This window comes from Scyliorhinus canicula, chromosome 2 (assembly GCF_902713615.1).
Source record: "Scyliorhinus canicula chromosome 2, sScyCan1.1, whole genome shotgun sequence".
NCBI lineage: Eukaryota > Metazoa > Chordata > Chondrichthyes > Carcharhiniformes > Scyliorhinidae > Scyliorhinus > Scyliorhinus canicula.
In genome coordinates this window covers 61,629,908-61,643,222 of record NC_052147.1, presented here as the reverse complement: position 1 = coordinate 61,643,222, position 13,315 = coordinate 61,629,908, and the positions used below count along the sequence as shown (strand labels likewise).

At 47.8% G+C, this 13,315-nt stretch overlaps 1 protein-coding gene across 1 annotated transcript in view; it reads left to right on the top strand.

Moving 5' to 3' along the window:
• The window catches only part of exoc5 (exocyst complex component 5), an 81,869-nt gene that overhangs the window by 11,137 nt on the left and 57,417 nt on the right, over nt 1-13,315 (top strand). The window contains exon 2 of the mRNA XM_038779758.1: nt 4,650-4,744. Coding sequence (XP_038635686.1) covers nt 4,650-4,744 — 95 coding nt within the window. The remainder of the gene's footprint in view (nt 1-4,649; nt 4,745-13,315) is intronic.

Below are 13,315 nucleotides of genomic sequence, written 5' to 3'. Positions count from 1 at the left end.
CTCCGGTTTCCTCCCACAGTCCAAAGATGTGCAGGTTAGGTGGATTGGCCATGATAAATTGCCCTTAGTGTCCAAAATTGCCCTTAGTGTTGGTGGGGTTACTGGGTTATGGGGAGAGGGTGGAGGTGTTAACCTTGGGTAGGGTGCTCTTTCCAGGAGCTGGTGCAGACTCGATGGGCCGAATGGCCTCCTTCTGCACTTTAAATTCTATGTAAATTCTATATGTGTTTTACAGTGGTTTTTATAGCCCCGGGTAGCCCTGCAGAAAATTGCAGCTGAAATTCATTCACATTGGCCTTGAAACTACAGTAAGATTTGATGTAATTTCTGCACACGTGATCCACAAAATTTGGGCCAGAGTTTTAAACTGTCAACCTTCAATAAAATTGTAACCGCTTATTTTATGTATGTCATGCAGTGACGTGTGTTAAGATTCAGCAATGTTCCCATAAAGACTTGATGTGAAAATGCTTTGGCATTTGACTTTTTTTCTATTTCATTTTTGTAGGTTAAATTTTAATGAAAGTACATAATAACCTGCACATCCAAGATAATTACGCATATATTTATGTGAAATGAGATGTGCAACATCTATAGTTTTTTTCCAATGAGACCCTGTGCTCGACGGCACACTGTTCAATCCCTCTCCAGTCTCTCAATGCCCTAAACCCCATTGCTAGCGGTTCTATCGCCAAATCGAAAAGCAACGGGAAGAGTGGGCACACTTCCCATGTCCCCCGATGCAGCCCTAAGTATCCCAAACTCACTCGGCTCGTCTGCACACTCTCATCCGGTGCCTTATGCAGCAACTGGACCCCATCTACAAATCCCTGCCCGAACCGCCCCAACGCCCCCAGCAGATACTCCCACTCCACCCGAGGGCAGCATGGCTGAAAGATGTGCTTGTTAGGTGAATTGGACAAGCTGAATTCTCCCTCAGTATTCCCGAACCAGCGCCAGAGTGTGGCAACTAGGGGATTTTCACAGTAACTTAATTGCAGTTTTAATGGAGGCCTACTTGTGACACTAATAAAGATTATTATTGAACGCCTTCTCCACATCCATCACCATCACTACCTCCACCTCCTGTCCCTCCGAAGGCGGCATGATTACATTAAGCAGCTTCCTTGCATTCCCTGTCAACTGCCTCCCCTTTACAAAACCCAATTAATCTTTGCTGTCACCCCCGGGACGCAGTCCTCGATTTGTGTGGCCATCACCTTCGCCAACAGCTTGGCCTCGACATTCAGTATGTTGGTATGACCCAACTGCTCTGGATTCTTATCCTTTAATATCAGGGAAGTGGAAGCCTGCAACAATGTAGGGGGAAGCTCTCTCTCTCGCTCTCGCTCTCTCTCATTGCCCACGGGGGGCTCAGACTCAGATAGCCTTCTATAAAACGCCTCAAACATGCCATTCAGCCCCTCCGGGTCCATCACCACCTTGCCGTATAATATTCTTTATTAGTACCACAAGTAAGCTTACATTACCACTGCAATGGAGTTACTGTGAAAATCCCCTAGTCGCCATACTCCGGCGCCAGTTCGGGTACATTTCCCCTAGTCGCCATACTCCGGCGCCAGTTCGGGTACATTTGAGGCAGAATTCCGAAGGTCCAATTCACCTAACAAGCACGTCTTTCGGGACTTGTGGGAGGAAACCGGAGCACCCGGAGGAAGATATGGGGAGACACCGCACAGACCGTGACCCAAGCCGTGAATTGAACCAGGGTCCCTGGTGCTGTGAAGCAAAAATGTTAACCACTGTGCGACCATGCCGCATCATCCCTCACTCTGCCAATCTCCCTTGCCGCCTCTTGCTTCCTCAACTGATGGGCCAACATCCTGCTCGCCTTCTCCCTGTACTCTGATACTGCCCCTCTGGCGTACCATAGCTGCCTCCTCCTTCCCCGTAGACACAAGCCCAAACTTCATCTGGAGCCTCTGCCTGTCCTTCAACATCCCTGCCTCCGGCTCCTCCGAGTATCTCCTATCCACCTCAAAATCTCATCCACCAGTCTTGTCATCTCCGCCCGCTGTGCTTTCTCTCTGTGCGTCCAAATTAAAATAGACTCCCCCTAACCACCGCCTTGAGCGCTTCCATAGCGTGGCGGCCGTGACATCGCGTATTGTTTAGCTCTACATGGCCCCGAATAGCTGAACCTACCCGTTCACAAGCTTCCTCATCCTCCACCAATCCCACGCAAAGCCTCCACTGTTGGCGCAAATCCACCAAGTGCGGCATGTGGTCAGAAACCACAATCTCCGAACACTCCGAGCCGACCACCACCGCCAACAACGTCTTATCTAGCATAAAGAAATCAATCCAGGAGTATGTACCCGGTGCACATGTGAAAAGTATGATAACTCCTTGAACCTCGGCCTCCCAAACCGCCATGGATCCACCCCCCCCACCTTTGCAATGTGTTCCATAAACCCCAACAGCACCTTAGCCACTGCTGACACCCTACCGACTTGGTTCTCGGACCGTCTAAGCTCGGTTCTATAACCCCTAACACCCACCTCATGAAATCTACATTATCCCAATTTTGGGGATAGGCGTTTACCAGAACCGCCGGCATCCCCTCCAGCTTTCCACTGACCATAACATATCATCCCCCCCCCCCCCCGGATTGGCCACATGCTCCCCACCACGAACGTGATCCGCTTATTGACTAACACCACCATCCCTCGTCTTCATATCCAACCCTGTGTGAAACACCTGCCCCACCCATCACTTCCTCAACCTTGTGTAGTCCCCTTCTTTAGGTTCGTCTCCTGCAAAAAGGCCACGTCCGCCTTCAGACTCTTCGGGTGTGCGAACACACGCAACTGTTTAACCGGCCAATTCAGCCCTTCCACATTCCACGTGACCAGCCTGGTCAGGGAGCTCCCAGCCCCCTTCCCTTGCCGATCAGCCCTTTTGCCAGCCCACATCACGTGGCCCTCCAGGCCCGCCCTCATGTCCACTGTCATCAATCCCTTTCCAACTGCTCTACACCAACCACACCCTTGTCAGCAAACCCCTCCACCCCACCTTTAAGCAAAGAACCGAAAGGATACTCTTGCTTCTGCATAGTCACCAACAAGGCCGGGTAAAATACTTCAAACGTCACCCCCTCTTTGGAGAGGGCAGCTTGAACCTGATTAAACCTGACCCTCCGCTTGGCCAGCTCTGCTCCCAGGTCCTGGTACACCTGCGCTCGTTCCGTTCCCAGGTTCATATCCTGGATTGCCTCGCTTACCGAAGGATCGTCTCCTTGTCCAGAAAGCGGTACATCCGCACCACTATAGCCCTCGGCGGCTCGCCTGCCTGCGGCCTCCTCATCAGCACCCTGTGCGTTCGGTCGACCTCCAGAGGCCGATCAAAGGTCCCCTCCCCCATCAATATTTTCAGCATCTTTGCCACGTACGTCCCAGCCTCCGCACCATCAATGCCTTCAGGCATCCCGGCAATCCTAAGGTTTTGCCTTCTGGAGCAATTTTCCAGATCCTCCACCTTCTCCCTCAGCCTATTCTGCCTCTCCCACAACACGCCAATCTCAGCCACCAATGAGGCCAACTGCCCCTCGCGATCCCCCACCACCTCCTCCACTTTCTGGATTGCCTGGGATTCCAGCCTCTGCTCAGTTTGCTCAATCCCGACTAAAGCGGTTCCACCACTATGGCTAGGTCTTCCAGGCCCTTATTCCTCTGCTGCCGAAACTCATCATTGTGGAACTCTATCAACTGCTCCGTCGACCACTGGGCAGGCAGAGCAGCCCCTTGCCCCCGCCATCTTTTTCTGTAGTGCACCACGAAGAATCATCTGTTCCAGCAGTTCTTTCCTTCTTGCACCACACCTGGTCCGTAGATCCATCCACCAGCCACACCAGAGGAGTAAAACCTTCCGCAAGCACTCCTTCTCTCAAATATTTGCCTTTTGGGCAGGGAGAAGACCGAAAAATTCCGCCTTGAGTGGGAGCCACCAAATGTGCGACCGCTCACTCCATGGTCGCCACCGGACGTCTCTGCAGCATCTATTGTTATGCTCAATTAGTATAATATCTATTTGAAAATAACCCACATGATTTATCTAAGATCATGGGAGCAGACATTTTCACTTGCACATAAGATGTATTGAATAGAAAGTAACTTGCTCTTGCCTACAAAAATTGAGGTAACATACATATGTAGCTCTGGAATTTCATCTCTAAACCTGTTTACTTCTTTATCTATCTTTACACCTTTAAGATTCTCCTTAGAACCAATCTCTTTGACCAAGCTTTTGGCCACCTCTCAATGTATCTTTATGTAGCTTGGGGTTAAAGTTTGTACCAATAACACTCATGTGAAACTCCGAGGGATGTTTTACTATATTACAGGTACTACAGAATTGCAAGTTAATGTTGTGTAAGAAGGACCTTCATTCACTGATCTATATTGAGGTAACCTTTCTTGTTAGCATGATAATATTGCAGTGACAGAAGTTCTGGATAATTTATCAATGTTTGCATATTGAAAAATCTGAATGCTTTGCCCAAGACATTATTGGGTGTCTTCTCAATTTGTCTTAATTAGTGGTGTCATAATTCTTTTATTAATGCATACTAAATGTGCCTGTCACTTCAAATGTACATTTTGAGTGATTGATGTTTGTTTTGTTTCTAGGAACCATTCGATGTTGATGAGTACATTGAACGTCTAGCATGGAGGACACCAGGTGGAGGTTCCAAAGGTGGAGCAGAAGCCTTTGATCCAAAAAGGTGCTGGATTTTAATGAGACATTTTTAGTCCAATTTTGAAGCTGTTGCAGGAATGGTGTATTTTCTTAGTGTGTACAGTTAGAAAAATAGATAAGTCTGTATGTTATGATTAACATTCCAGTCCAGTGGATATTTTTGTTCCTGGGGCATGAAGTAACTAACTTTAGTTTATGCAATGACAAACTGGAGTATAGTGGAGTATTTGATACCCCAATGTTTCTGATATCATTGGTTGCCGTCGATAGTCAAAGTTGTGTGTGTGTAAGATGCATGCTTGGTCACAGTGGTTAGCACTGCTGCCTCACGGCGCCGAGGGCCCGGATTCGTCCTCGCTCCGGGTCACTGTCCGTTTGGAGTTTGCACATTCTCCCGTGTCTGCGTGGGTCTCACCCCCACAACCCAAAAATGTGCAGGGTAGGTGGATTGGCTGTGATAATTGCCCCTTAATTGGAAAAAAAAAATTGCATACTCTAAATTTATAGAAAAAAAAGATGCATTCTTTTAAAGGGTCATTATTAAAAATTATTATTTCTGTATGGTTGGTCCCCAGCTTGTTTGACAACTGTCAGTGTTCCTCACCTAATGATTGCTAATTAATAGTCTATGTATATATTTCCAATTTTACTTAAAATTTTAAAATGATTGGTTCAGAAGAAACATATGAACATACATATTTGGAGCAGGAGGAGGTTACTCAGCCCTGCGAACCTGCTCCGCCATTCAATAAGATTATGGCTGATCTGATTTTAACCTCGACCTACTTTCCTGCTACCCCGATAAGCTATCACCCCCAACCCCATACTTATCAAGAATCTATCAAGCTCTGCTTTTAAAAATATTCAAAGACTCTGCTAAAAAACATTCAAAAACTCTGCTGCCATCTCCTTTTGAGAAAGAGAGTTACAAATCTCTGAGAGAAAATATATTCTCCTCATCTCTGTCGTGAATGAGTGATGCCTTATTTTTAGTCAGTGACCCGTACCTAATTCTGGATTCTGCCACAAGAGAAAATGTCCTCTCCACATCAACCCTGTCAAGATCCCTCAAGATCTAAAAAGTTTTAATCAAGTTGCTTCATGCTCTTCTAAACTCCAGCTAAAACAAAATACTTCCCTTTTGGGTGTTAATACGTACGATCAGTCCTCCTCGTGCCAGTCTCTTATTCTGAGACTGTGCCATCAGGTTCTAGACTCAATAGCCAGGGGGCACGTCTGCTCTACCTCTACTCTGTCACATCATGCAAGTGTCTTGTCAGTTTCAATGCGGTTTCCTGTCATTCTTCAAAACTCTGGAGAATACAGGCCCAGTTTCCATGATCTGTCCTTGTAGGGTGATCCCTCTATCTCAGAAATTAGTAAGATGAATCTTCCTTGCACTCCCTCTGTGGAATGTATATCCTTCTTTGGATAAAGAGATCAAAACGGTACACAACACCCCAGGTACAATCTCACCAATGCTCTGTATTGCAGCAAGATATCTTTACTCCTGTACTCAAATCCTCTTGTAATGAAGGCCAGAATACAATTTACCTTCATAATTGCTTGTTTGCACCTACATGTAAGCTTTGTGATTCTTGATCAAGAATTCTCAAGCCTCTTTGGACATCCTGCACCTCTCACCATTGTTATGACCACAGCAGATGTAAATTACTGAACAAAACAAACCAAATCCCAGAGGGAAATTTGGCCTATGGACCATAACCTTTTTTTGTATTCAGAAAGCGAGAAGAAACCATACTGATTTCAGCAGCAAAACACTTTTGGGAATTTAAAAATTAAATGTAAACAATTTACTAAATTGAAAAGAAAACATAAGCGCACAAGATTACAGATACACAGTTAAACATTTCCCAAAAGACTCCCTACTTGGTCAGACCCACAAGTAAATACCTTCCAGGCAACACCTAAATATCCGGTACTATTGTCAAGGCAAATTGCTGTACCAGAGGACCTTTCAAATTATCTTCCACTCTTTTTGAAAATTCAAGAAATTTCAGAAACCAGACTGCTTTCTGTAGGCCAAGACTTTCTAGCATGATTGGATAGCTAATTCAAACTTCACACCTCCCAGCGCAGAGTTGTTTCCAGGAGGTCGTCCCCACATGGCCAACCCAAGTTCAACTCAACATCTCTCCTTAAATAGCCTTTTCCTGTTTCATCTTTGATTCCATTGTTCTCAGCACTTCTTTGAACTTAACTGTTCAAAAACACAAATCTTTCATATTGCTGCCACTTTTAGATTAGTTAAATTTAGTAACCTTTCCTTGCTTACTTATGAAATGGTCGCAAGCTGTAAAAGCCTTTTACTCCCCATTGAAATTAAACAGCTTAAAAAAACAAATTCCTCACTATCTCTCAATGCAAACTTCTAAACTTTACTTATTTATAAAATTACTTGACCACAGCTCCGTTGCAAATGCATGCATTTATTACCTCTTCTCCTTTTCATATCTCAATTCTTCAGCAGGCTTCAATATGCTTTGCTCAGCTTAACTAAATAATTAAAACACACACTGCTTTCTTTACCGAATAACACAATATTCCCCCCAAATATTTCATCCCCACACCATTTAATAGATGCTCTGCCTTTCTGCTTTTTTGACCAAAATGGATAACTTCACACTTATGCACAACGTATTTAATCTGCCATGTTTTTCTTCAACCTGTCCAAGTCTGATTGAAGCCTCCTTGCATCCTCCTTACATTCCCACCTGTGGCCTCAGCACTGATCCGTGCTCACATATGAAAGAAGCTTTACAGTCCACCATTATGTTTCACCCCAGCTTGCATTTATATTCTTTTCTCCTGTTCTTTATCAGTTTCTTCATCCTTCTTTGCTGGATTCTATATTTCTCCCAGTCCTTGGGCTTACCACTTTATCTGGCAGCCTTAAGCCATTTCCTTTGATCTAGTGCAGTCTTTAACTTCTGTTAGTGATGGCCCATTCACCTTTCCTGTTGTGTTTTTGTGCCTTAGAGAAAAGTATATTTGTTGGAGACTATTTAAATATTAGCCGTTGCTGTCTACTGTAAAACATTTGTGTACTTTCCCAATCCACCATAGCCAAATTGTCCTTCATCCATTCATAATTTCCTTTCTTCAAATTAAGACCCATGTTTCAGAATGAACCGTGTCACTTTCAAACTTCAGGTAAAATTATACCATATTTACTATTTCTATGTCACTATTTCCTAAAAAGGTTCTTTAACAGCAAGGTTATTAGTTAGCCCTTACTCATTACTTAATGCCAAATCTAAAATAACCTGATCCCTAGTTGGTTCTTCAACATACTGCTCCAAAACCCTATCTTGTATATGCTCCAGAAATTAATCCTCCACATTAGATTTACCAAGTCTATATGTAAACTGAAGTCATCCTTTATTCCTTTATTTTGCCCAGGTCGCTTAATTTCCTGGTTAATATTGTGCCCAACGTTACTATTACAGTTTCAAGACCTACAAACAAAGCCCACCAATGCTTCCTGCCCCTTGCTGTTTCTTAGCTCATTCCAAGCTATTTCTATATCTTGGTCCTTTGATCTACGATCCTCTCTCTAATGTGCTGATCTTGTCCCTTATTAACAGAATTACCCCACCTCATTTCCTTGTTTTCCTATGCTCCTTCAGTTACGAATATCCTTGAATATTCGGTTCCCAATCTTGGGTCACCGTATAACCACAACTCTGTAATGGCCATCAGATCATACCCATTTACCTCTTTTTCTGCCTTCAAATCATCTACCTTATTGCAAATGATGTGTTCAAATGCTGTGTGCATTCGGATAGAGGGCCCTTAACTTTGTCTTTTTAACATTATTCTGCACTCTGATCGTATTTGATGCTCGCCTTCGCTTCAGCTTGTCTTTTAATTTTGCATACTACTTTTCCACTTCCTGTTACTAGTTTTGCTTCCCTCCAATCTGAACTTCCTCTCTCGTTCCCATATTCCTACCAATCTAATTTAAACCCTCCCCAAAAGCAGTAGCCTATGTCCCTGTGGGATGTTGGTCCTGGGCCTGCTACAGTGCAACCCATCCATCTTATGCTGGTTCCATCTGCCCCAGAACTAGTCCCAAGCCTCAAATCTGGTGTCCTCATCCTACATCAATTCTCCAGCCACAAGCTCAGTCCTGTGCCCACTAGCATGTGGGAGTAATCCTGAGATTACTGCTCTTAAGGTCCTGCTTATTCATTTATTTCCTAACACCCTAAAATCTGCTTTCAGGATGTCATCCCTCTTCCTCCCTGTTTCATTGATACCTATGTGAACGATGACCTTAATGATGGAGGAGCCCAGCAGATTTGTGCAAAAGATAAGGCTGAAGTGTTCACAGCACTCTTTAGCCAGAAATGTGAGTGGATCAGCCATCTCTGCCTCCTCTATAGATCCCCTGCATCACAGCTGTCAGTCTTCGGCGAATTCGATTCAATCCACTCTCACAGCAAGAAACGGCTGAAATGAAATGATGAAATGAAAATCGCTTATTGTCACGAGTAGGCTTCAAATGAAGCTACTGTGAAAAGCAAAGCATTAGGTGCGCAAAAGCTATGGGCCCTCAAACTGTTTCTCTCTCCACAGATACTGCCTGACCTGAGATTCTGAATTAGCCCTCTTGTGTACCCAAACAGGTGCCGGAGTCTGGCGACTTGGGGGATTTCAAGTAACTTCATTGCAGTGTAAATATAAGCTTAATTGTGACAATAATAAAGATTATTATTTCTATATTCCAATAGTAGTCCTGAAGACTTGTGGCCCAGAACTTGCCACGCCCATAGCCAAGCTGTTCCGGTACAGCTACAACACGGCTTGTGTCACTGTCTGTGTGGAGTCTGTACGTTCTTCCCATGTCTGCACGTGCCCCCCGTGGGTTTCTACCGGATGCTCTGGTTTTTTTCGACAAGCCCGGAAAGACGTTCTTGCTAGGTGAATAGGACAATCTGAATTCTCCCTCAGTGTACCCGAACAAGTGCCGGAGTGTGGCGACGAGGGGATTTTCACTAACTGTGGTTTTAAATTTAAGAGTACCCAATTCATTTTTTCCAATTAAGGGGCAATTTAGCAATTCAATTCACCTACCTTGCACATCTTTGGGTTGTGGGGGCGAAACCCATGCAAACTCCACACTGACAGTGACCCAGAGCTGGGATCGAACCTGAGACCTCGGCGCCATGAGACTGCAGTGCTACCAAAGAGAAATGGACCGAATGGTTGACCGGTACGGACTGCGGGCTACGTTTCCGTACCTGGACAACATCATCATCTGCGGCCATGACCAGCAGGATCACGACACCAACCGTGCCAAATTTCTCCACACCGCCACTCTCCTCAACCTCACCTACAACAAAGAGAAGTGCGTGTTCAGTACCAACCGCTTAACCATCCACGGCTACGTAGTCCAAAACGGACTCCTGGGGCCTGATCCCGACCACATGCGGCCCCTCATGGAGCTCCCCCTACCCCACTGCCCCAAGGCCCTCAAACGCTGCCTTGGGTTCTTCTCCTACTATGCCCAGTGGGTCCCAAACTATGCGGGCAAGGCCTGCCCACTTATACAGTCCACGCAATTTCCCCTCACGGGCGAGGCACAACATTAGACCGGACATAGCCACGGCCGGGATGCACGCAGTAGACGAGACACTGCCCTTTCAAGTAGAGAGCGACGCTTCAGATGTCGCCCTTGCCGCCACTCTAAACCAGGCGGGCAGACGCATGGTATTCTTTTCCCGCACCCTTCATGCCTCAGAAATTCGACATTCGTCCATTGAAAAGGAGGCCCAGGCTATCGTTGAAGCAGTGCGGCATTGGAGGCATTACCTGGCCGGCAGGAGATTCACTCTCCTCACTGACCAACGGTCGGTAGCTTTCATGTTCAGCAACACGCAGCGGGGCAAGATCAAAAATGCTAAAATCTTGCGGTGGAGAATCGAGCTCTCCACCAGGCAAGCTTAACGAGCCCCCAGATGCCCTCTCCCGAGGTGCATGTGCCAGCGCACAAGTAGACCAACTCCGGGCCCTGCACGACAGCCTTTGTCACCCGGGAGTCACTCGATTATACCACCTCGCCAAAGCCTGCAATCTGTCCTACTCCGTCGAGGAAGTACGGACAATCACCAGAGACAGCCAGGTCTGTGAGGAGTGCAACCCGCACCTCTACCGGCCGGACCGCACCTCTACCGCCTGGTGAAAGCTTCCCGCCCCTTTGAATGTCTCAGCGTGGATTTCAAAGGGCCCCTCCCCTCCACCAACCGCAACACATATATCCTCAGTGTGGTTGATGAATTCTCCAGGTTCCCCTTCGCCATCTCATGCCCCGATATGACGCCTGCCACCGTCATCAAGGCCCTCAACTCCATCTTCGCTCTGTTCGGTTTCCCCGATTACATCCACAGCGACAGGGGATCCTCATGAGAGATGAGCTGCGTCAGTTCCTGCTCAGCAGGGGTATCGCCTCCAGCAGGACGACCAGCTACAACCCCCGGGGAAACGGTCAGGTAGAGAGGGAGAACGGGACGGTTTGGAGGGCCGTCCAGCTGGCCCTGCGGTCCAGAAACCTCCCAGCCATTCGCTGGCAGCAGGTCCCCCCGGATGCACTGCACTCCATCCGGTCTCTACTGTACACCGCCACAAATAACACACCCCATGAACGTGTTTTTACCTTCCCTAGGAAGTCCACATCCGGGGTGTCGCTCCCGACTTGGCTGGCAGCTCCAGGACCGGTTCTTCTACGTAGTCATGTCCGACTCCACAAAGCGGACCCCTTGGTGGACATGGTACGCCTACTCCACGCCAACCCCCAGTATGCCTTTGTGGAGTTCCCCGGCGGCCGCCAGGATACGGTCTCACTCAGGGACCTGGCTCCCTCAGATTCCACTCGCACACTTCCCCACCCATGCGCCACCCTCCCCTCCTCCGGCGCTCTCAGCATTAGCCCCACAAGGTCCATCCCTCCTTCCCCTACCCACGCTACAGGATGAGGAAGACTTCAGCACGCTCCCGGAGTCATCCAGCTACTGGCCAGCACCAACACCGCCAGCAACGACTTCGCCGACGCCGACACCGCCAGTACCGACTTCGCCACCACCGCTACGTCGCTCCCAGCGAACCGTCAAACCACCGGATAGGCTTAACCAGACTACATTATGGACACATTTTTTCTCTCCCCTCCCCTCTGTAAATTACTCTGTATATAGTTCCACGCCACCCCCGCTGGATTCATTTTTAACAGGGGGTGAATGTGGTGATCCACTGTGTTAACTGTGTGCACCTGTATTAGGGGATGTACAGTAGGACCTACACTACAGGTTGTAACGTTTACAGAGAGAAATTTTACAGGCCCTATGCGTTTACATGCCCTATGCAAAGATCCTTAACATAGTGAAAACGAGCAGTGGGAAAGAATAAACATGTTAATAAGGCACTTCCCCTGCCAGCTCTGTTTGCCCATGCCACGCGTGTTCAACTAAACTAACATGACCCTAACCCTCTCCCACCCGGCCTCCCCTGCCCCCCGAGGCCTGACCTGCCAGGTCAGCCCTGCACTTGGCCCTAGCCCGCCCTGCCCCCTACTCTCCCTGGTGCCCCCTGACCTACGCTAGCTACGCTGACCCCTGCCCTTGGCGCCTGCCTGTCTCCCGTCCGAGCGCTCGGGCCCTCTCCCCACACACCATGGACCCATTAACCTGATTGTATCCCACCGTGCCCTTTCAAGTCCCTTAACCAGCCCCTAGCCCATCACCCTATCAGAGGCTCCGATCTCCTGCCAAAAGGTGCCAAGTGCAGACTCCCCACCCCCGGTTGCAATCCACCCAAAACACCCTAAACAGTGCGCCCTCCAGCCCCCACTCTCTGTCCAGGCTGGAAACAATCTTGGATAAAACATTACAGTACAGGATAATTTAACAAACCGCCGCCACACAAAAGCTCTGAGAGCCCACAGTCCTTTAGTTCAAGTCCAGTTTCTTCTTTTAATAAAAGTCCACACCTAATCAGAGCAAATTAGGCTAATAGACCGCCGCCACTGTACAGCACTGAAAGAACTAAGTGCCCATTAGTTCAAGTCCAGTTTCTTATCTTTAATAAAAGTCCAAACCTGTTCTGGTGTCTCAAAGTAGTAGTGGAATTCCTCAAACGTAACCCAAAGCTTTGCAGGATACAGCATTCCAAACCTCACCTTTTTGTAGAGGGCTACCTTTACCTTGATGAATCCTGCACGCTTCTTGGCCAGCTCCGTTCCCAAGTCCTGGTAAATGCGCACCTCGCAGTTCTCCCATCTGCTGCTCCTCTCCGCCTTGGCCCATCGCAGCACACATTCCCTGTCAGCAAGCCGGTGAAGCGGTCCACCAAGGCCCTCGGTCGGTCGCCCGTCCTGGGCTTCCTTGCGGGGGCTCTATGTGCCCCATCCAACTCCAGGGGTTGAGGGAAGGCCTCCGGTCCCATCAGCGCCTCAAGCATACCCGTCACGTATGCGCCCACATCCGACCCCTCGCAGCCTTCGGGGAGGCCAATGATCCTCAAATTCTGCCTCCTGGCTCTGTTCCCCAGCTCTTCAAGCTGCTCCTGCATCCTCCTCTGT